Genomic DNA, 23,393 nt, shown 5'->3' on the forward strand with positions numbered 1-23,393 from the left:
CTTCCTCCATTCGATGTCCTGCCGATGCCTCAACCAAGCGATACCAGTGCGGCCATCGGCGCCGCCGATCCATCCATCGATGCCTCATCAGTGCCCTCGATGCCTTTAGAGCCCAGACTGGGACCTTCGGGAAAACCTTTGTCCTGACCCTCTCAGGTCCCTAGAGGGACAGGTGTTGATCCCTATGACACCTAGACTGACAATTCGTCCCCAGACACCGATGATTTACCATCACCACCATCTCCTACTGAAAGCAGGAAGCGTTCTCCTCCAGAGGACTTATCCATCAATTTTGTGAAGGAAATGTCTGAATTGGTTTCCTTCCAATTACAGACTGAGCAAGACAGACATCAGATGATGGAGCTGTTACAATTTCTGGATGCTCCCAAAGAAATCACCTCCATCCCTATCCATCAAGTTCTTTTGGATCTTCTCAAGAAGAATTGGGAACACCCTGGTTCGGTAGCACTAGTTAACCGGAAAGCAGATACCACATACTTGGTCCAGTCAGCAAAAGGGTTCCAGAAACCTCAACTGGATCACCAATTCATGGTGGTGGAATCTGCCCAAAAGAAGGCATGACGCTCAAAACCCCATTCTTCCTTCCCTCCAGGCAAGGAGCAGAAATTCCTGGATACCATTGGTCGGCGTGTATTCCAGGGATCAATGCTAATCTCTCGGATTGCCTCTTACCAGCTTTATATGACCCAGTACAATAGGGTCCTATTTAAGCAAATACCAGACTTTGCAGAGTCCCTACCTCAGCAGTTCCACAAACAGCTACAAACCCTGGTCCACAAAGGTTTTGAAGCGGGGAAACACAAAATAAGGTCCTCTTACGACATATTCGACACCGCTTCCAGGGTTTCTGCAGCTGCTATTTCGGCAAGACAATGGGCCTGCTTAAGTCTTTGGACTTGCGTCCTGAAGTACAAGACAGATTGTCTCCGTTGCAAGGCAGATCGGACAATCTGTTTGGTGAACAGATCCAGCAAACAGTGGCGCAACTCAAGGAGCATCATGAGACCCTTCGCCAACTCTCTGATGCCTTCTGAATAGTCGACCAAACAATTATTTAGGAAGGACTCCAAAAAGTCGTTCTACCTTCCAAAGAAGTTCTATCCACCACCATCTAGAGCAGACCTGGGCAAGGGGCGGCCCGCGGGCTGAATCCGGCCCGCCTACGGTCTGTGACCGGCCCGCCCACTGCTGAGAGCAGACGGAGAATGAGGCACGCTGCCTTCCCTCTGCAAGGGAAGGCAGCGTGCCTCATTCTCCGCTCCCTCGCTCCCCGATTGGCCGGCCAATCGGGGAGCGAGGGAGCGGAGAATGAACTGTTTTTTTTACAGCGTTCGGTGGGGGGGGAGGGAGTGACTCGAGCGAAGACACGCTGCCCGATTGGCCGGTGCTGGGCAAGTGCCCAGCACCGGCCAATCGGGCAGCGTGTCTTCGCTCGAGTTTCTTTCCTACCTACCTACCAGTTCCGCCTTTCGTGGTCTTTTTCAGGGGTCCCCAACCACCAGTCCGCGGGAGTTTTTTGCCGGTCCACGGCGCGCGCTCCCGGTCTCTCCCGCTGCCGTTGCCGCTGGGCTGTCAGCACGTTCAAGCCCAGTGGGAACGGCAGCAGTGTTAGAAGCTGTGGTACCCCGCGGCTGGCATTTTCTTCTTTCCGCGCCTGCACCCCCCCTCCCGTGACCCGGAACAGGAAGTGATACACGGAGCGGTGCGCGGGAAGGAGAAAGAGCTGTGCCGCGTCGGCTGCAGCGTCGGTCCCCGAGCAATTGAAGCAGCCAGTAATCGAGAAAGGAGTCAGCAGCATGAGCCTCCCGCGGCCGATGGGATTCTTCTTTCTTGGCCTTCAGGGGCTGCTGCAGCTCCCATTTGTGCTCCGGTGGGGGGGAGAGGAAGTGAGAAAGAGAGAGAAGCAGCCAGCCAGCCTGTGTGTGATTGACTGGTCAGAGAGCTGATGTGTGTGTGTATGTGAGAGACAATGAAAGTGATTGCTCAGGGAGATGACTGATGTGTATGTGAGAGTGTGAGACATTAGTCAGGGAGGTGACTGATGTGTGTGTGTGAGAGAGAAAAAGCATGGAAGTGAGAAGTCTGGGTATGTGGGAAAGCATGAGCGTAAGAAGCCTGGTGTTGTGGGAGTGAGAAACCTGGGTGAGTGTGCATGCATGAGAGAGAGAGACTGCTTGGTAAGGTGACGGTGTGTGTGAGAGAAAAAGACTGGTGTGTGTGTGAATGTGAGAGAATGTGATTCAGGGAATGAGAAGCCTGTGCACGTGGAGAGTGAGCATGGAAATGAGAGAGACTTGTGTGTGTGTAACAGAGAGAAAGTGATTATGGGAATAAGAAGCCTGTGCATGTGAAGAGAGTGAGCATGAGAGTGAGAAACCTGGGTGTGTGTGAGACAGCATGGGAGTGGGAAGCCTGTGTGTGTGTGTGTGTGTGTGTGTATGCATGAGAGCGAGAGACTGGTTGGTAAGGTGACTGTGTGTGTGAGAGAAAGAGACTGGTGTGTGTGAATGTGAGAGAAAGAATGTGATTCAGAGAATGAGAAGCCTGTGCAGTGGAGAGCGAGCATGGAAATGAGAGAGACTGGTGTGTGTGTAACAGAGAGAAAGTGATTTTGGGAATGAGAAGCCTGTGCATGTGAAGAGAGTGAGCATGAGAGTGAGAAACCTGGGTGTGTGTGAGACAGCATGGGAGGGAGAAGCCTGTATATCTGAAAGAGAACTTGGGAGTGGGAAGCCTGTGTGTGTGTGTATGTATGAGAGATCAGGTGACTGGTGTGTGTGTGTGAGAGAGAGAGAGAGAGAGAGAGAGAGAAAGAAAGTGATTATGGGAATGAGAAGCCTGTGCATGTGGAGAGAACAAACATGGGAGTGAGAGACTGGTGAGTGAGTGTGTGTGTGAGAGAGAGAGACAGAGAAAGTGATTATGAGAGTGAGAAGCCCATATATGTAAGAAGAACACGGGAGTGGGAAGCCTGTGTGTGTGTGTGTGTGTGTATGGCATGAGAGAAACTGTTCAGGAAGGTGACTGGTGTGTGTGTGCCAAAGACTGTTTGGGAGATGATTGGTGTGTGAGAGACAGAAACTGGTCATGGGGGCATGACTGGTATGGTGTGTGTGTGAGAGACATGGGCACTAAGGAAGAGGACCATAAGTATAGAGCTTAGCTTCTACTGCTGCTTCTGGTGTGTGTGGCGGCCTGCAGGGAAGGGGAGTAGGAGAGCTGCTGGAGGGGGTAAGTAAAGGTGGCTTTAAGTTTATTTTTCTTGACTGCCATTTTAATTGTGTGATGTCTGCTTTTTTGAAATATTTTATTGGTGTTTGGAGAATGTTTAATAGTTTTTATGAGTTTTTAATTGTTGGATGTTATTCTGTTCATAGCTGTTTTGAAACATTTATTCTGCTTATTAGTATAGTTTTACAATTATTTCTGTGTGGGGATCTATAGCTGCTTGCTAGTTCTGTTTTCCTAATAAGAGGTGTATTGGTTTTTAGGACCTGATTTAATATTTGTGGTGTTGCCGTTTCATAGATAGGGTTGCTCCTGTTTTGTATTCCATAATACAGGTGTAACTGTGTGCGGATTAGTTTATGTGCATTACTACAGATCCTGGGAGTATGTTAGGTCGGTTCTGTGTCTGTTACCGAGATGAGATATTTTGCTAGCATGTAAGCGTTTGTATCGGTCTTATTTGTTGTGTTTTCTCAGAGGACATGCATTGGTGGTAAACTGCTGTCTTTTCATAAGTAGGGCTATTGAGAACTGAGTTAATTATATTAGTCCGGCCCTCTAAAACCATCCCAATTTCTCATGCGGCCCCATGGGAAAATTAATTGCCCACCCCTGATCTAGAGGTTGCTCTACGAGGCCTTTCCAAAAGGCCCAGTCCCAACAGCCTAGTAAGCAAAAACCACAAGCAGCTCCTCAGCCAGGACCTGCTTCCGGTTTTGGACTCCTGCATAGAGAGCAGCAGCCAGCTTCCACTACCGCATGTACCAGTGGGAGGTCGATTGTATCATTTCAACAACATATGGCTCACAATCACCTCGGACCAGTGGGTCCTAGCCATAATCTCTCAAGGTTATCACCTGAACTTTCTCTCCATCCCACCAGATTCCCCACCTCGGCTAACGTGGGGAACATCGGACCATTCACAGCTACTGGACCAAGAAGTCTCCCTCCTTCTTCAATCCAGAGCAATCAAACCAGTGCCCTACTCCCAAAAGGGCCTCAGATTCTATTCCCGGTACTTTCTAATCCCCAAAAAAATCAGGCGGTGTTCGTCCAATTCTGGACCTGCGTGCCCTCAACAAGTATCTCCAATGAGAAAAGTTCAAAATGGTAACCTAGGGTTCCCTCCTTCCTCTTCTGCAAAGTGGAGACTGGCTCTGCTCTCTAGACCTCCAGGACGCATACACCCACATAGCCATTACTCCGTCTCATTGGAGATTTCTGAGATTCCTGGTAGGCCCAAAGCACTATCAGTACCGAGTGCTCCCGGTTGGCCTAGCGTCTGCACCACAAGTCTTCACCAAGTGTCTCGTAGTAGTAGCAGCCTTCCTCAGGACCCAAGGTGTTCATGTCTACCCCTATCTCGACGATTGGTTGATCAGGGCTCCCACTCAGCAAGCTGCTCTGTCGTCCCTACATCTTACCTTACACACTCTGATTTCGCTAGGATTTCTCGTCAATTTATTTATTTATTTATTTGATTTATTTGATTTTATATACCGACAACCGTTTGCACATCGTGCCGGTTACCTGTAACAGGTGTTCGCACAGGACAGTAGGATGTTAGTCCTCATGAAACCCGCCCGCCACCCTGCAGTGTTGGATTCATTACGTTTTCTTATTTAATTTTTGGTACTGCCTATAGATGTAAACAAGGCTGAAGAGGGACCCCTGCTGGATGCAGGGTCAGTGCATTGTTGGGCTTGCCCAGTGGGTGTCAAAGTTCTAGAAACTTTGACAAAAGTGTTCCGTGATTGGGCTCCATCCTGTGATATCACCCATAGGTGAGGACTAACATCCTGCTGTCTTGTGATAACACCTGTTACAGGTAAGCAACATTTGCTGATTCACATCTACCCGTTCTAAACATCTCATGATTTTAAAGACCTCTATCATATCCCCCCTCAGCCGTCTCTTCTCCAAGCTGAAAAGTCCTAACCTCTTCAGCCTTTCCTCCTTATCATTTTGGTCACCCTTCTCTGTACCTTCTCCATCACAATTATATCTTTTTTGAGATGCGGCGACCAGAATTGCACACAGTATTCCAGGTGGGGTCTCACCATGGAGCAATACAGAGGCATTATGACAGTTTCCGTTTTATTCACCATTCCCTTTCTAATAATTCCCAACATTCTGTTTGCTTTTTTGACTGCCGCAGCACACTGAGCCGACGATTTCAATGTGTTATCCACTATGACGCCTAGATCTCTTTCCTGGCTGGTAACTCCTAATATGGACCCTAACATCGTGTAACATATAGCATGGGTTATTTTTCCCTGTGTGCATCACCTTGCAGTTGGGATGGTGCCAGAGGGGCACTGCCGTGCTGTCATCAGAACTCCTTCCCCTCCTCCACATTCGGGCATCGCACAAATGGATGCAAAGCGAAAAGACAGCAGAGACAGTGAAAGAGCCCCTTGCAGGCCCCACATCCAATACAGCTGAAGCAGACACTCGGGCAAAAGATTTAAAAAACAAATGGGTGATCTTATACACCCAACATGCACTTTATTCCAAAAACAAAAATTCCCTAAAAGGATAAAATAAGGGGGGGAAAGGAGAAAGACCCAAGACTCAAACAAAGCATACTAGCAGCTGCAGTGATGTAAGCTTTCAATACAGAACAAGCCCGTTCCGCTCTGCATATTAATATGCACAGAAGGTTTTAACCTGCAGGCATCCTAGAGTTCACCCAGCGTGAACAGGAAAGATTGCTTTTTAATGCTGGTCTCTCTCAGGCATCAGGAGCTGCGTGCCCATACAGGAATCTTTTTTTTGTTAGGGGTGAGGGAATTTATTTTTAACTTGGGCAACGTGTTTGAAATCTCAACAGTGCAGATGCTCCGTGCAAGCAATGCATGGACTTTAAGGAAAAAAAAAAAAAAAAAAAAAAAAAGAGTCTTGTCTACTTTGCCCATTAAAAGGATCGTCAGTCCAATCGCTAGTGCCGTACCTTTTCTCAACAGGGTGTCCCAAATATTTTACTGCAACGAGCAACCTGCCCAAATATCTCCGAATGCAGGGGAAGATTTAGTGTAGCTTCGCGAGCGCACAATGCGCCGGATTAAAACTGCAGTGCCAGCAAATTACTTTCAGCTGACAGATGAAAGTAACGTTCCTTTTTTCTTGCTGTAGGCGATAATCGCTCTTTGAAGTTTGCAAAAGCTCTACCCCACCCCACCTCCATTACAAACGTAATTAAAATTGGGACGGCAGAACAGGAGCCGTCAGCAGAAACCAATCACCAGGCATCACATGGATAAACGTAAAAAAAAAGAGTGAATGCAGAGGGGAAGCCAATAAAAGGAGCACAACTCCAAATTAAAAAAAGAAAAAAAAAAAAAAGGAGACAGAGCGTGCAACCACAAAACACATCCGCCTTTTCCTCCAAAACGGCATGGAAACATCCGGAAAAGGAAAGAAAGAAAGGAGTCGTCCTAGGCAGAAGGCCACGTGCACGATCTGAGCCCTCCGCTTCCTGATCCGTTATCTCCCGCGGTGCGCAACATCTGGTTGAGATCTGAAAACCTGGCACAGCAAAAGTGAGGTGGAAAGGCACCACGGACGACACCCAACCCCGCTAGTGAGAATCCCGGGTCGCTAGCACGGCACTTTCTAACCTTATTGTGGTGCCGATTAGGAAGAGAAGCAGAAGGTCAAGGTCATCCCAGAGGGAGAGAGTGTAAGGAAGGACACAGGGCAAAAGGGAGGAGACCACGTGATGACCCAGCTATGGCCACGCTTGTCAGACTGATAACACTACATGGGCTGAAATAAAAATAAAAATTGTACTTTCCTGTCAAACCATTCACCCCCCCCCCCCCTGACCCCGATCTTCTCTGTAACCTCCATCATCCTGACAAGCGTGGCAAAAATCCCGCCACATGCAATTTCATGCGGAACAGCCAAACAATACAGAAAACAGAATAATTCAGCATCTGGGGACAAGAGACTTGAAGTCGTGTTGCAACCCTTGGGTAGCCAGAGATGTCGTGTTTGGTTTCACCAAACAAACAAAACTTTAGAATAAAGAGCACAGCAGCAGTAATGGAAAAAAAACAAAAAACGCTCGCACGTTAGATTTGTCTTACCTCCTCCGTACATGACGGCCAGCATGATGGACGAGATCCAGGACACCTCGCTGCTCGTGGCGCCGAAGATGACCTCGATGTCCTTGAAGAAGACGGTGATGGACTTCGCGAAGGCGTAGGAAAATCCGATGGAGATGAAGGCGCCCACCACCACGGCCCACCCCCAGCCTCCTTCCGGCGGGGTGTATCCCTGAGGTCCGCCGAGCGCCACGGGCATCTTCAGCGATTGGGGGGGGGAGGGATGTCACTCACCTGGAATTCAAATATCTGGCGGGGTGGAGAGAGAGAGAAGAATAAGAAGGACAATTTAAAAAAAACACAAAAACGAGGAACGTTGCCACAAGTGACAGTGGGAGTGAAATCTGACGGAAACATGGAACAATCTTACAGCGTAGAAACACAACACAGAGAAATCGCCCCTGTCTATGGCCCGGCGGCGCTTCCAGCTCGATTTGGAAGCGGTGCTGGGATTCTGGTACCAGGTTGCTTCCTTCATAACCATTTGGGGATCTTCCCCCCTATTTTAAATAGGCCCTTCCCCTGCACCCCCTCCCCCAACCAAACATTCCTAGGGGGTCAATGTAATAAAAGACTCGCAATGAAATTGGCGCGTATTTTTCTTACAGTGCGCAGCAAAAAGCAGGTGCCTCCGCGGGATGTAATAAAAGGACAAGCATGCAAACGCGGCACGCCCAGAAAATCCATGCAAAAGTAAAAAAGATGCGTGAAAATGCGAGCAAACACGCAGGCCCCCTATGTAAGAAGCCACGCAGAAAGCTGCGTTAACGTTGTGACCCGCGAGTGATTCACAGCGAAGAGGTTAGTGGTCCGGGAGTGGGACTGAAGGCGGGTAGAGCAGTTTCTAACCCCTTCACCTTCCTTCCAAGATTGCTTGGCAGGGGTACCGGCAGGTGCCAGAAGCGCAGCAGAGATTTCTTCAGCCTACTCGCAAAATGTACCATAGCATCCGAGAAAAGGGAAGGTAACCCACGATTACCCCAGAGCTGCACGGATACCCAACCACAATCATGGCCTCCAGCCACGCGCTTTAACTTAAACGCCTGCCCTGGCCCGGCCCAGGCACTAAAAGACTGCGCAGCTCCCTGCATAGCCCGTGAATAGTCGATTGCTTCCTCCGCGTGCACAGAACAAGCCGCGGGTTTTACGTGCGCGTTTTTCTTACGCTGACCACGTCATTACATACAGGCGCAAGACCAGAGCTGGAAACCCACGGCAGCTTTAGCTCAGCTAATTATTGGATATTTTGGGGTTGTTTTTGTTTTTTTTAATTTATATTCTGTTTTTCAGGCCCTTTCAAAGCGGATTACATTCAGGTACTGTAGGCATTTCCCTCTCCCCAGAGGGCTTACAAGTTTGTACCTGAGGGTGAAGTGACTTGCCCAAGGTCACAAGGAGCAGCAGCAGTGGGATTTGAACCCTGGCTTCCCCCGTTTGCAGCCCGCTGCTTTAATCACTCCTCCTCCTCGTTCTCCTCGTGTGGTCGCTGCAGCAACAGTGCTGAGGCCGAGAGCACTGCACCAGGGCAACTTCATAACCAGTAGGTGTGGCCCGCGACAACCGGGACTCCCTCCCCTGGCAGGGCGGGGGGGATTAAGGGAAGGGCTGTGAACGCTACCTCTGCAGCGCCCTCAGTCCCAATAGAGCCGGGGGTGCGGAACAGCTGGCTTAGGGATCAAACCCTTCCCCCCATGGCAGCACTTGCCCCGAGCTGACCCAAAACCCCCATTTCATAGCACAACCTGCACAGGTCGAGGACGGCCAAGTCTCACTGCACACGGGTGGGCTCTACCTCGCCGTTCAACACCCATTAATGAGACTGCCACATGCAATGGCCAGTAGCCCACTCTGCGAAGCTAGCCATCCTTTCAAGGCTTTAGAGAAAAACCAAAGTCGAATATCTGTTACCACCTATTCCACTTACAGACCCCTTTACCTGTCGCTGTGCTAAAGGAGACTTTTTACTGGATTAACATGAATAAGGGTTTACGAGACCACCAGAAAGTAAAGAAAACCAGATACCACCTATAAAACGTCCCCGGCCCCCACCCCCAACAAAACACACACACACACAGGCTGGCGCTCCTTAGCTGCATCGCATCGATCCGGGTCACGAAAAGAAGGGGCAACCGGGAGCCGGCTTCAAAGGATCTGCACACTCAAGCACAAATTTTGCTTGGAGAAGCTAAAAGTCCCTCGAGGTCCCAGAAACGCTTCTTAAAGAGGAAATGCACTGCAAGCGTCGCCACTCCATGCTGCATTAAAAAGATAACAAACTGAAAACAGGGCCGACTTTAACCAAAGCTTCTGTCTCTACGGCCAAGATCGCAAGTCACAGGGAAGAAAGCCCTTACGTGTGAACAGGAAAGGCCGGCACACGAACAGAGCTCCCCGTGGTCCGATTGTCTGAGCGTACAGTAAGGAGCCCTGAAGGTCAGGACAAAGCTACCAAATTTGGAGCAGACTAGCAGTGGAAAATGTCAATTGAGGGTCAGTACGGCAGTGACTGGGCTCACGTGATCTGCTGAGGGCCTGCTCCTTGCCTCCAGCAGGCATCCCCCGGGCTCGCTGCTCTCATCACAGTGAATCCTCAGCCAGCGCCCCCAGCCCAGTGGGACCGGCTGTGCTCCCTGGGAAAAACACACACACTGCAAGGATGCAACTAGGCCCCGACCGTCTGCAAACAGAAAGGGAAGCCCTCCGCACACGACAGGAGCTGCAGCCGTACATCCGTCCTGCCTTCAGCCGCCAACACTCGCTGCGACCTTGGGAAAGTCACCTTCACCTCCCACCGCCTCTAGGAGTGACGCAGATGGTAAGCTCTCTGGAGCAGGGACTCATTCAGGCCGATGCAATCCGGGCGTCCAAACGGGCACCCAGCCACCTCTCCCGGGCGCACGACGCAGGATGCCAATGAGCCGCATGGGGAAACCGTGTGTCCCCAGCATCGGACGCCCAGGAAAACAGACGCTCAATTTATCAGTTTCCATTTTCCTAACCTGACTGCCAGCAAGATGGGTTTTTTTTTTATTGTTTTTTTTTACATTCCTCCTTTTTTCAGTTCCTCTGACTTAACATCACTTTTCTGTTAACTTCACGGGCTCCTCAAAATTTAACGCCTGCTCCGGGGCAGGCATAAATTTTGAGGGTAAAAATGTGCACGTCAGAAGCACATTTATTTTTTATATAAGTGGGTAATAGCCAATATCCTCATCTACATGAATTTACATGCGATGAGCGCCGTTTGGCCTCACTAATCCTGTTAATGCTTAAGGGGTTATGGACGAGCGTCCGAGCGCTCGTTAACCTGTGCGCTAGGCTCAGCACAGGATAGTGCATTGGCCTGATGGTGCCTATCTGCAATCTGTTGTACAGCGCCCTGGTGTGTGCGTGAGTACCGAACGTGCAAATCCTGTTCTCATTACAGGAGGGGGTGGGGAGCGCAGATCTTGGGTAGGTCAGTAATTAACCCTCTGCCCCACAACAGACAGGATCAACCATAGCTTTCACACCTAAAAAATAATAATAATAATAATAATAATAATAATAATAATAATAAGCAGGACATCAGGCGAGCGGTATCCTTTGAAGTCAAGGCGAACCATGGGGGGATGGCATGTTTGGTGGCGACTAGCAAACCGCTGCTACGCCAGCTGAATGACGCCAGAAGATGCTGGCGACGGGGCTGAAACGCACCCCGATGGTGTACAAACTGAAGAAGTGCACACGTGCAGCACAAAACTAGGCAGATTTTGTAGCTCTCTCGTGTCCTAAGAGCTGGATCTCATCCGCCGCTGCCACCAATTCGGGGAAGGCCCGCTCTCTGGCACATCTAGCAATGGCAGGAACGCAGGGACCACTGCCCGACGCAGTCATTCAGTTCTGCTTCCCCTCCCACCCAACCTGGCTCCTGCTTCTTTCCAGTCATTAACCCCCCCCCCCCCCCCCCCCAGCGCATCCGGCTTTCCCGGCGCAAAACAGGGGCAGATGAGTCCAGAGGAGAAATCCCCTAATGAGCCCTCCCGAGAGCAGCAGGGGTGGGGACACGTTGCCGAATCCACGGCCTACGAGCTGCCGATTACTGTTAGCCTTACTCAGAAGCCAGGGGGCCCTTCCGCTGTACTGAGGCAACAAGGAGGGCGCAGGTGGATGCAGAAAAGTGCCAAAAGCTTAACATGCGCCAATGGCTTCTCATGTGGTCGGCGTCAGGAGCCACTTAAGCAACCGGGTCTGCCCCTTCCACGCACCGCGGTAAAATGCTTTAAAAAGAGACAGAATGGAAAACCAAAAAGGTTTCTCTTGCAGAAATCCTGGAAACCAGAACAGATTGTGGCCCTTGAGGGCCACAGATCTAAAGCATGACAAAGGAACAATGGAGTCCACTCTTCTCCTATCAGATAGGAGCCTCCACGCCTGCAGGGCTGTAAAACAGACCCCACCTGCACTGCTGCCTTCCTGCAGAGCTCATGAAGCAACTCAACAACTCACTGCAATGCCTCCTGCTAAATCCCGGGAAGGGGTACAAAAACTGCTTTGCACTGCAAAAACTCCGAAGGAGCAGACACGGGTCAGTGAAGTCCAGGTCACACAAATAAACCTCAGAGGGTGGAAAAAAATGAACGAGGCAGCAAGTTCATAGTGTCGCTGCCGCCCCAGTAACTCAAAATGATGGGGGGAGGAGGCGGCAGTATCCCTGAGTGAACACAGCCCAAACCGTCCTTGGTTGTTTCTATAGCAAGCTACCGGTCCTAAGCACATAAGAACTGCCATACTGGGTGAGTCCTTCAAGCCCAGTCACCTCTGTCCAACAGGTCACAAGCACCTGACAAGATCCCAAACAGTAAGCAGATCCCATGCCGCCATCACGCAGTGATAAGTAGCGGCTATTTCTGACGTCTATCCGATTAATAGCAGTTTATGGGCTTCTCCCGGAACTTGTCCAAACTTTTAAAACCCAGCTACACTACCTGCCTTAACCACATCCTCTAGCAATGAATTCCAGAGCTTAATTGTGTATTGAGTGAAAAATAAATTTTCTCCAATTTGTTTTAAAATGGGCTACTTACTAACTTCATGAAGTGTCCCCTAGTCCTTGTATTATTTGAAAAAGAAAAATCACATTTACCCGTTCAAGTCCTTCCATAATTTTGAAGACCTCCATCATATCCCCCCCTCAGCGGTCTCTTCTCCAAGCTGAATATCCCTAATCTCTTTAGCCTTGCCTCACAGGGGAGCTGTTCCATCCCCTTTATCATTTTGGTCACCCTTTCTCTGTACCTTCTCCAGTGTAACTATATCTTTTTTGAGATGCAACGTCCACAATTGCACACAGTATTCAAGGTGCAGTCTCATCATGGAGCGATACAGAGGTGGCACTATGACATTATCCATTTCTTTCTTAATAATTCCTAACTTTTTTTTTTTTTTTTTTAAACTGCCGCCGCACGCTGAGCCTACGATTTCAATGTATTATCCACTATGACGCCTAGATCTTTTTCCTAATATGCAATTGAACATCGTGTAACTATTAAAGATGTGAATCGTGTGATCGATCGTCTTAACGATCGATTTTGGCTGGGGGGGGGGGGGGGGGGGAGGGAATCTGATCGTCGCGGTTTTTTTTTTTTTTAAATCATTTAAATCGTAAATCGGGGGAGGGTGGGAAAACCGGCACACTAAAACAACCCTAAAACCCACCCCGACCCTTTAAAATAAATCCCCCACCCTCCCGAACCCCCCCAAAATGTTTTAAATTACCTGGGGTCCAGTGGGGGGGGTCCCGGTGTGATCTTCCACTCTCGGGCCACGGCTGCGTTAATAGAAATGGCGCTGGCGCTACCTTTGCCCTGTCATATGACAGGATACAATACTTATGGCAATTAATCTAATATATCACACAACAATAATATTCAACAAAATATAGTGACATATAAATATATTTCTCAATCTTTATTAATAACAAAAATATTAAAAACTCCCAAATTTTTTTCTTAAATATACCCCGGATCACCACATTTAAAAATACACCAATACCATATTCTTTCACATCCCATCCATTCAACACATTCACACAACAACCTATGCAAAAAAATTTTTTACAAAAAAATTTCTCAAAATTCACATTTAGATACACAACAGCTGTTTCATATGTCTTTTATAAGCAGAAAGAGTCCAATTTCACCACATTTCTTCTTCGTTCCCAAAAACGTCAAACACTTCAATATATCTTTATCCTCTCTCTTTATCCTCTCGACATGTTTCGCCTCTCGTCAGGCTTCTTCAGGAGAATAAGAATATAAGCAGTAGGAGACTTTACAAAAGCTCTCCTGAAGAAGCCTGACGAGAGGCGAAACATGTCGAGAGGATAAAGATATATTGAAGTGTTTGACGTTTTTGGGAACGAAGAAGAAATGTGGTGAAATTGGACTCTTTCTGCTTATAAAAGACATATGAAACAGCTGTTGTGTATCTAAATGTGAATTTTGAGAAATTTTTTGTAAAAAATTTGTTTGCACAGGTTGTTGTGTGAATGTGTTGAATGGATGGGATGTGAAAGAATATGGTATTGGTGTATTTTTAAATGTGGTGATCCGGGGTATATTTAAGAAAAAAATTTGTTTGGGAGTTTTTAATATTTTTGTTATTAATAAAGATTGAGAAATATATTTATATGTCACTATATTTTGTTGACTGTCATATGACAGGGCAAAGGTAGCGCCGGCGCCATTTTGGTTCCTGTCCCCCGACGTCACGAGCGCAGGAGATCGCTCCCGGACCCCCGCTGGACCCCCAGGGACTTTTGGCCAGCTTGGGGGGCCTCCTGACCCCCACAAGACTTGCCAAAAGTCCAGCAGGGGTCCGGGAGCGACCTCTTGCACTCGTGGCCGTATTGCAAAATGGCGCCGGCCGTATGACAGGGCAAAGGTAGCACCGGCGCCATTTCTATTAGCGCAGCCGTGGCCCGAGTGTGGAAGATCACACCGGGACCCCCCCACTGGACCCCAGGTAATTTAAAACATTTTGGGGGGGGGGGTTTTAGGGTTGTTTTAGTGTGCCGGTTTTCCCGCCCTCCCCCTTCCCCCGATTTTTGACGATAAATCGGGGAAATTCCTATTGTATCGCGCCTCTAACGATTTTTTACGATTTAAAATATATCGGACGATATTTTAAATCGTCAAAAAACGATTCACATCCCTAGTAACTATAGTGTGGGTTACTTTTCCCCATGTGCATCGCTCTGCATTTTTTCCACATTAAGTTCTCAAACCCTTGAAAAGAAAACGGGGGGCGCCGTTTAAACATCCCCCCAACACACACATTACCTACAGGATAGACCATAGTTAATGCAAAGCCAGTTGGCGTGAGCCACAAAACCCAGGCTGGGTTCCAGGATAGCTCCATTACAAAAAAGGAGAATGCTGGGTGCTGACAAGTTGCACCCAGAATAACTAATAAAGCACAAATGATTTGTTGTGGAGGAAAAACTTCAGATGCAAATATCTAGGCAACACACGTCTTGGATAACACAGGCTAAAGCACCATCATGAGTTAAAAAAAAAAACCTCAATTTATATTTTGTTTGCTTTTTTAACCTTATTCACTTCTTGTTTTTAATTTGTTGCTTAGATTGCTTGATGCTTAGATTGCTTGATAAATCACTACTTATACTGTCCAAAAATAGGATATGCTTTCCGTCCAATCGCCACTAATAATGTTCAAAAAAGAGAGTGCACTTTCTAATATTCAAAGGGTTATCTTTAAGTACTTTCCTCCATCAAATTAAGATATCCGAATGTTCTGTCGGACACCGTCAGCGTTTCACAATCAACATCGTGCCAGCTTATACACACACCAACCTTCTTCTGTGCCCCAGGGCCACACATTCATGAAATAATAAACATCCCCCCCCCTATAAAATATTAAAGGTATCAGCATTAAGGAGATTTCAAGGAAAAAAAAAAAAATCTTAAAATGGGTGAGGGAGGAGGGCAGCTTGTAACAAGAAGGTGCACGTGCATTTCAAAAGGGTTAAATCAGAAAGCAAGCCCCTAGCCCAGAGCAGTAACCTGACAAGAACAGAGGCGAGGTTAAAGCCACAGATCTACAGAGGAGTCAGGTGCATTTTAGTGACGCTCCTTACTCATCCGGGCGCCATTCTTCCCTTTAGGATAAAAGAGCACACACCCCCATACGCGCACGTGCAATCCCCCAACAATTATTTCTTTTTTTACACACGGCCTCAGCCGGCTCACTTCTGCCAGTGTAACCGAGACCTTGAAAGCTGCAAACCTTCGCTGCGGGGTTAGAATGAAATATTTAAAAGGTCAAGCCAGCCAGAAGCCGCGTGGTGCGGGATTTCGGTGGTGCGGCTTCACCGTTCCCCTCAGTCTGGGTGGGGGGGGGGGGGTGCTGGGCAGGCCTGCTCAGAGCTCTCCAGCGAGGGAGGGGGGTGAGAGCCAGGGTACCCAGGCACCCCCCCCCCGTCGTTTCCCAGGCCTGGAGGGTGGGGAGAAAAACCCCTGGCAGCCACAACTGAAGAGCAACGGTGCCGAAGCTTCAGGTGCCCCCCACTCAAATGCTCGGCTTTGGTGCAGGTTCCAGCTGGCCCAGAAGCTCAGATGCTGGGTCAGGCAAAACATTTTTTTTTTTTTTTTTAAACCAATGTCGCTCGCGGTGGCTGAAGCTGCACAGACGGAAAGGCCGTGCGGAGCTACCCCCCTCTTGTCCTCCTGCTCACGTGCGGAGGGGAGGGAATCCTCACCCACCCGCCTACAAATATTTCTCTTTCTTAGAAGGCCGGCTTTGCACAAACCTGGCTCCTGAGCGGCAGGCTTAGTGCGTTATTAAAGCGGAGATTAGTAAAGAAACAACGGTTTCCAGTCAGCGCAAACAAAAACCCCTAATAAAAAAAAAAAAAAAAAAAAACAACCTGCAAGATCAGCTCCAGCGCTGCCCGTAATGTGGGAAGAGCAGAAACTCTGCCACCACGGCCCCTGCTTTCTCCGAAGCCTGGAACTGTACCCGGGGATGTTAAACATGGCGTGGGCTTCCGAGCAGTGCCGGAGAATGCTGCATGCCCCCCAAGTCTTGCACCCCCTCCCCTTCATACACACCCCCCTACACCCCCTCCCCTTCATACACACCCCCCTACACCCCTGCAAAAAGATTCAGCGGTCTGTCAAGCCTACACAATCTTTTCTTCCACGGCAAATTCGGGTGGGACCTTGCACGGACCTGTTCTAGGACGGGGATTGGGGATCCCTCTGAGCCAGGGGCCCCCTGAATACGGTTATTCTGGGGTGACATTTTTAAAGGAGGTACAGGGAAAAAAAACCAAAAACTTAATTTCTCATGCCCGAAGCCGTTACCGATGTTTCAGCTAAAGAAAGGGTCAAACCGAGCGCGCCCCCATGCACGTCACGTGCGTCGAGCTCTCCCCGCCGTCCAGGATTAATGTACTTAGTGCTTCACCCCGGCTCTGCCCGCAGGCAGCCGGCAATATTTGTACGTCACGTTTAATCAGACGACTTCTACTTAAAAACACGGCGCGTTCCAGACTGACTGCAAACAAAACATTTGGAAATGTTTAAAAGGGACCGGAGGAAACTGTGCCAACACGCCAGAAGGAAAAAGACGACAAAATAGAGAAAACACCCCTGCAGACAAATGCGGGAGTCGCCTGTGGCCCTGCAGGGACCCCCCCCCCCCCAGAGTAACACGCTTAAGACCCTCCAAACATCCTGGCTCTCCGCCCGTCCCGTGCCGTCCCCCCCCCGTCAGCACCAAACGAAATATTTAAATTGTAAAGGCCACTGCGACCTCAAGCCCAATGGGTCCAGAAGAACAAGGTGACACAGGCACCCCCGGCTCGAGAACGTTTCTTGCCAGGCGTTAGCCATTTTAAAAGTAAGCTGCCAGCGGCACGCGGGACTCCGTTAGGGTTCGGCGCTACTGCCGGCGCACTGCAGCGGGGTTAATGGCGAAAAGCTGCTTCTGGCCGGGGGCAGACGTGAAAGCGTCCTTTGCATTGATTTCTGGCGGCCAGCAGGATTCGGCTTACTAAAAAAGGCAGAGACAAATAGAAGGGAAACCACAGTCAGTGGGATGGAGGCATCTTACATTAATAAGTGACTTAAGCACTGCAACTTTTGACCCCCCAATAGCCCAACACAGTCTCGGCACTCATTAGCTGGCATGAGGAGCACTTTAAACAAGCCAAGAAAACTATTTTGCTGCCCTTCCAATAAACGCAGGCCAAGCATATTACTCGGAAGAGTATCGCTTTGCAGCTGACTCAGGATATTATCCTGCAAAACAAAAAGAAGACATGCAAAGGAGTCAGCAGAATACGTCCCAAAGTTTTTTGTAATATTCTGTTTTAAATTTCAGAGGGGCGGGGAGTGGTGTGTGTGTGTCCTGCCACCGAATTCCTTCATTCTGCCCCCCCGGGCAATCCCATCCCGGTGGCGTTGCATAAAAAACAGTTTTAGGCCAGAAATTCTGCCAACCCCGGCCCCCATAAAGATAAAGGGTTTCTCTGATCCTGCTGGCACAAGAGATGTTAAAATCAATAATCACTTTCCAAAAAAAAAAAACCCCACCCCAACGGGGAGAAGATAAAGCAAGATCGAAACTTCCTCTGCACAGTGTCGGAAAGGACTTCCAAAGGTTGTTTGATACAATCTTGATCCAAAACCAACAGTGATTACAACTGAAAAAATAAACTGTTTGGTTTTTTTTTCTGTGAACCATTCAAAATGGGGAGTTTATTTTTTATTTTTTTTTTAAGTTCACAACAATATAATAAGAAGGTAACAGCTAGTTATGGCTCCAACCATAACCTTGCATTGAGTGCACGGTCTAGACTCTAGAACCTACCAGACTGTGAGCCGAGATTGCCCCTAATTATGGGCCATTGCATCTGTTCCTACTCTCTTGGTTTGCTTGTTTTATGGGAGCAGGAAGGGAAAAAGACACTGAGGCTTTGCTGCATTCGAAGAATTACAGCTGTAGGCAGTGAAGGCTGTGCGTTGCAGGATCCGAGACGTCCACAGACACGAACGTGCACGGGTGGTGATGGGCAAGAGTGCAACCCCAACCATGCTCCAACGGAACGGCGAAAACCGCAGGACCTGCTGCTCTCCATTTTGGTTTCTTATGGTCTGAAATCTGGCAACGGGTGCACGAAGTAAGAAGCCACATCTGCTGAGAACCTGAAGGGGGGGGGGGGGGGGGTCAATGGTATTGTACCAGGAAGTAATTCAGGCAGGCTGGTGGGCATTACGGGCCATGTCTGCTGTCATTCACCACTGTAACATCTGCAAATCTATTAAAGAGTTAGCAGGTTGCACGAGTCAAGATTCCCCCCCCCCCCCCCCCCCGCCCAATGCAGTATGGGACAGAAGAGGGGGCAAGAAAATATATCCACCCCACTCCCAAAATGAGACATGAATTCCAGAGTCCAAAGCAGCAAATTCAGAAGCCAAGAGAAAGCCGCTGAACTTCCAGCACACAATGCAACCCACCCTGCCAGGCTCTAGCAGCTCAAATGCCAACAGCAGATGATAACGGGCTGAGGGGCAGCTCTGCCGCACCGGGTGCCATCACGGGCCTTCCCCCCCCCCCCCCCCCCCCCCGAGAGCCTTTAGGCCCTGGGCACCAATCCCGGCACAGCCAACAATCTCCAGCTGTGATCATGGCGCCGCCCACTCCTGGGAAGTGTTTCGGATAAGCCAATGGGTACTAACGCTGGCACATTAAGACACAGTGAAGACACAGAGAAATCGGGCACAAATGCTCCCAACTTCATCTGAACAGGTTTGGGCACAGCAAAGTATAAATCTTTTTCCTCACACACCCCCCCCCCCCAAGGAGAGCAGGCAGCTTCCAACTGGGAATACAAAATTGCAGAAAGACAGGCTCGAGCTACAGAAAACGAGAGAGAGGAATGTCCTCCGAGGGAACCTACCGATCCGGTCACCTTCAGGGAAGACTGGGTCGGAAGATAAAAGCTTCCCAAAAGTACCTAGGACTGGCCAGAGATCAAGGCATGGGTTGCTTGCAATGCTCCTGGTAGCAAATTAGAACTTGCTGTTTCTTAGTTAATACCTCAGTTTAATTTATTTGGCACTGCTCAACTGCAGACAAAAAAAAGTCACACCGACTACACCGTAACATTTCAAAGCCTCGCAAAGAATGTTTTCACCTCCCACGTAAGCCTTCCCCTCCCGAGAGGGTAGGGCAACCAACGTCCAGCGCAGAATAAAAGTCACGAGAGGAAAGCAGGAAGAGTGAATATCAGAAGGCTGAGACTCGCTCTATGGCCACCTTGCAGCACTCTTATTCATTTAAAATTGCTTCTACGCCGCCTACACAAAAATACAAGATCTAAGCGGTTTACAATTAATAGCGGAAAACACAATGAGATAAAGCAATAAACTGTCAAAATACATCATACACTTTGCTCCTCCTCAGCTCCCCTGGCTTTTAAGCGGCTTACTCAACCGGCTGTAAAGTGTATTGCCCCTTCCTTTTGCCCCTGCCACCCCTGGATCCTCTTTCCCGATTTACACAATGGAGACCCGCCCCACCCCACCACTGATTCAAGCAGCAGCCAGGACGAGGTGACAGAGATCTGGCGAACACAACGGGAGAGCCAGCCGCTGCGGAGGTGGAATGAATGTCAAACAGTTCTAGCTGCAAGGCAACGAGATTCTCCTGAAGGGCATTTGCTCACATCATGATCACCTGCCCAAACGGGGCAGAGAAGGAAGTCTGGAGTCTGTATTTCCTATATAAAAGAGCATGCATCAGCAGGCCGCAGTGGGGGGGGAGATCTCCGATTGCTTTTCCTGCATAGTACAACCATTCAGGAAACACACCAGATGAACACACACGCTCTTCCGCTCTGTAAAGTCAGCAGCCCGAAAATGCATATTTTATTCGTTTAAATTGGATTACCCTCTTTACATCATAAACCCCAAAGTGGATTATGGTAAAAACCAGACATAATATGCATTTCCAACAGAAAAGAAGAAATCGTACAATAACCCCCATCCAGCAAGCACTCTCTTACCCCTCCCCTCCAATAATAAATCCTGAGCCCCACAAAACCCAACTCCAGCTGGACCTCCAGGGAAGCTGAATGTCAGCGTCTTGGACCAAAAGGAGAAAGTGCACAAATTCTGGGTGCAAGTCAGTTTCAAGGCTGGGAACGCTAATAAGGGCTGGAGGGAGGGTCATACCCAGAGAGCGACTCTGACCGCCAGGGTCACACTTAAAAGCTGGTGCAAGCACTTTAAATTGTGTTTTCCCATTCTACAGGGAAAGCGGAGCAGTTCAGGAAGGACTGGAGTAATATGATCATGGCTCCTCTATCCCTCTACAAAGGCATGTCACTGTATTCTGTCACCTATGTGGCCTCAAAGCAGGGAGACCGACAGAGGGCACTGCAATGATCAGTCCTTCCTAGCCCAGCATGAGCTTTCACTGAAAGAGGCACTTTAAGATTGTAAATGCCCCTCTCTCACCCAGCTAAAAAAAAAAAGTTTTATCTTCTTAAAGGAAAAACCCCACGGTCTGTGCCCAAACAGATGACACAGGAACGTATTTAAAGGGGGATCTCCCACACTCAAGAGTTCAAAGGAAGCTTACTGCTCAACCCTGTTCTAAAACCCAAATGGACTGTGATTTCAGACCAAGGTGGGTCCTGAGCTAGCTGACCTCCAACCCTGTCACTGCTGGAAACAATCCCATCACAGGAAGCTAGGGGTGGACAGACAGACATCGCCGATGACTGCGCTGCGGGCACAAAATGGATATTCCCCAAGGGGCAGCTCACCACCTCGAGCTCCACATGCAACATTTTAAAGCAGGATCTCCTTACTGCGTGTCCCATGTCACAATAACCAATGCTCCCCCCATGTCTACAATTTTACTTCTAAAAGGAAAGCAAAGAATTGAAAAAGAAAAAAAGATTTAAAAAATAAAAGAAATTAAAATTCTGCATTGTCCAGCATGAGATTTTGTTAACACTCATATCAGTTGCCCCAAACTGGGGTGCATTAACTCTCTCTGCCTTTTTGGAGGCTGCCCCAGAGAATAAAAATAACTCAAAGACTTAGACACTGCAAAACCATGGAGAGCGCAGAGATCTCTTTTGGCATATGGAAAGCTCCTATTTCTATCTACATCACAGAGAGCAGGAAAAAAAATGACATTAACAAAACAGGCATTGGAAAGAAGACAAATCACTCAGAATTTCTAGGAAATGTCAGATTCATTCCCCAGAACTTCTAATCATTCATCTCAAAATTTAAGTATCCAAAAAACTAAAACCCATGAAAATCATGCATAGTCCTAAATAATGTTTAAAGTTTTCAAAAAAAAAAAATGACCACAATAAAATATAATTCCGAAGTGATCATACAGAGTTTGAGAAACAAAGCTTCTCTTTGCGGAAATATTTGGGACTGTGGTGTATCTGTGCATATCAAGGACAAGGCAGAATACATTTTGGCTTAACAAAAATGATTTTATTATACACAGCAGGGGCTCCCAGCCCTCCCAATCACAGGCCAACAGGGGCTCCCGCCGTCCTCCACCCCACCATCACACCAGCAGGAGGAGGGGGACCTCCACCCCCGACACTGCGTTGGGAGGGAGCCAGGACACGCGATCGCCCTAGCATCGCTTCGGCCCAGATCGGTACCGCTGTGCACGTGCTGCGTTCCGCCTGCACTCACCTGGACGCGTTGAGAATCCCCCCACCCCCTCCATCATGGGACTCACAGCGAGGCCCTGCGCATCCTCCCCCCGCCAACTCGGGGACTCACGTGGACGCGCAACGGATCACCCCATCCTAGGAGTCGCGTGGACGCGCTGCGGTTCATTCTGGGACTCAAGAAAACGCGCATCTGTTCCCTCCCCCCATACCGCGATTATACGTGGACCCCGCGCCCTACATCCCGGGACTCACATGGAGACACTGCGGATCCCCCCTCCCGAGCTCCTGCACGTCCTCTGCCTCAGAAACTTTGCCGGTGTCGGATCTTATCAGCCCGGGACAAGGAGCCTGCGCGGACCGCCCCGGAAGGAGGCCGGGCTGTGTGATGCAATGGGAGGGATGCAACACAAAGCAATCTCCTGCCCTGCAAACGATGCACTGCACACAGGGATGCCACGCAAAGCAATCTCCTGCCTTGCAGTTGCAAACGATGCCGTGCACCAAGGGATGCAAGCAATCTCCTGCCCTGCACAAAGGAATGCAATACAAAGCAATCTCCTGCCCTGCGAATGATGGCGTGCACACGGGATGCAGCACAAAGCACCGGCCGGCGCATCCGGGGCAGCGGCGACGGAAGGGGTGCACGACTGAGAGGTCCTTCATCTCATCGGCGGGCGAAGAAAGGGTCGGGAAGTCGCCGGTGGCATCCAGCTTACCGGCGCCCGAAGAAGAAAGCGGACCGCAGGGAGAGGAAGCCCTTTCTGCTGCTCCTCGTCCGCTGGCCCTGCGACATTCAAACACGTGCGACCAGCACGTGCTCTCTGCTGATCTCGCGATGCACGAGATCAGTGCAGAGAACGTTCTAGCGCCGCGCGTTTTCAATAGTGCGGGACCGGCACACGTGGAGGGGCAGCAGAACGGGCTCGGCTCCTCCTTTTGGCCTCACGGGGAGTCTGCCTGGGTGGGGGGGGGGGGAGAGAGAGAATGAATGGGAGTCTACTTGGATTATTTATTTAGATTTATAGTCCAACTTTCAGCCACTTCAAAGTGGATTAATTTCAGGTACTGTAGGTAATTATGTGCAGTGTGAATGACAGCCTGTCTAGGATGTGTGTGTAAACGGGAGTCTGCCTGGGTTTTGTGTGTGTGAATGGGAATCTGCCTGGGGGGAGAGTGTGTGTGTGTGTGTGAATGGGAATCTGCCTAGGGGGATAGTGTGTGTGTGTAAATGGGAATCTGCCCCGGGGAGAGAGTGTGTGAGAGTGGATGGGAATCTGCCTGTGGAGAGTGTGTGTGTGTGTGTGAATGGG

The 23,393-nt window shown here is 49.2% G+C and overlaps 1 protein-coding gene across 5 annotated transcripts in view; it reads right to left on the reverse strand.

Annotated features, from left to right (window-relative positions):
* Window positions 1-22,924, reverse strand: part of SLC16A1 (solute carrier family 16 member 1) — a 41,590-nt gene extending 18,666 nt beyond the window's left edge. Inside the window, exons 1-3 of one of the 5 annotated variants that reach the window (XM_029572597.1) lie at window positions 9,713-9,798; window positions 9,430-9,613; window positions 7,341-7,607 (exon numbers count right to left, since the gene is read on the reverse strand). In XM_029572597.1, the coding sequence (XP_029428457.1) occupies window positions 7,341-7,557 (217 nt within the window). In that variant the 5' untranslated portion in view covers window positions 7,558-7,607; window positions 9,430-9,613; window positions 9,713-9,798. Of the gene's footprint in view, window positions 1-7,340; window positions 7,608-9,429; window positions 9,633-9,712; window positions 9,799-22,335; window positions 22,483-22,799 lie in introns of those variants that run through there. The other 4 variants (XM_029572600.1, XM_029572596.1, XM_029572598.1 and 1 more) reach the window with 4 other exon arrangements.
* Between the last annotated feature and the right edge of the window lie 469 nt (window positions 22,925-23,393).

This window comes from Rhinatrema bivittatum, chromosome 12 (genome assembly GCF_901001135.1).
Source record: "Rhinatrema bivittatum chromosome 12, aRhiBiv1.1, whole genome shotgun sequence".
NCBI classification, from domain to species: Eukaryota; Metazoa; Chordata; class Amphibia; order Gymnophiona; family Rhinatrematidae; genus Rhinatrema; species Rhinatrema bivittatum.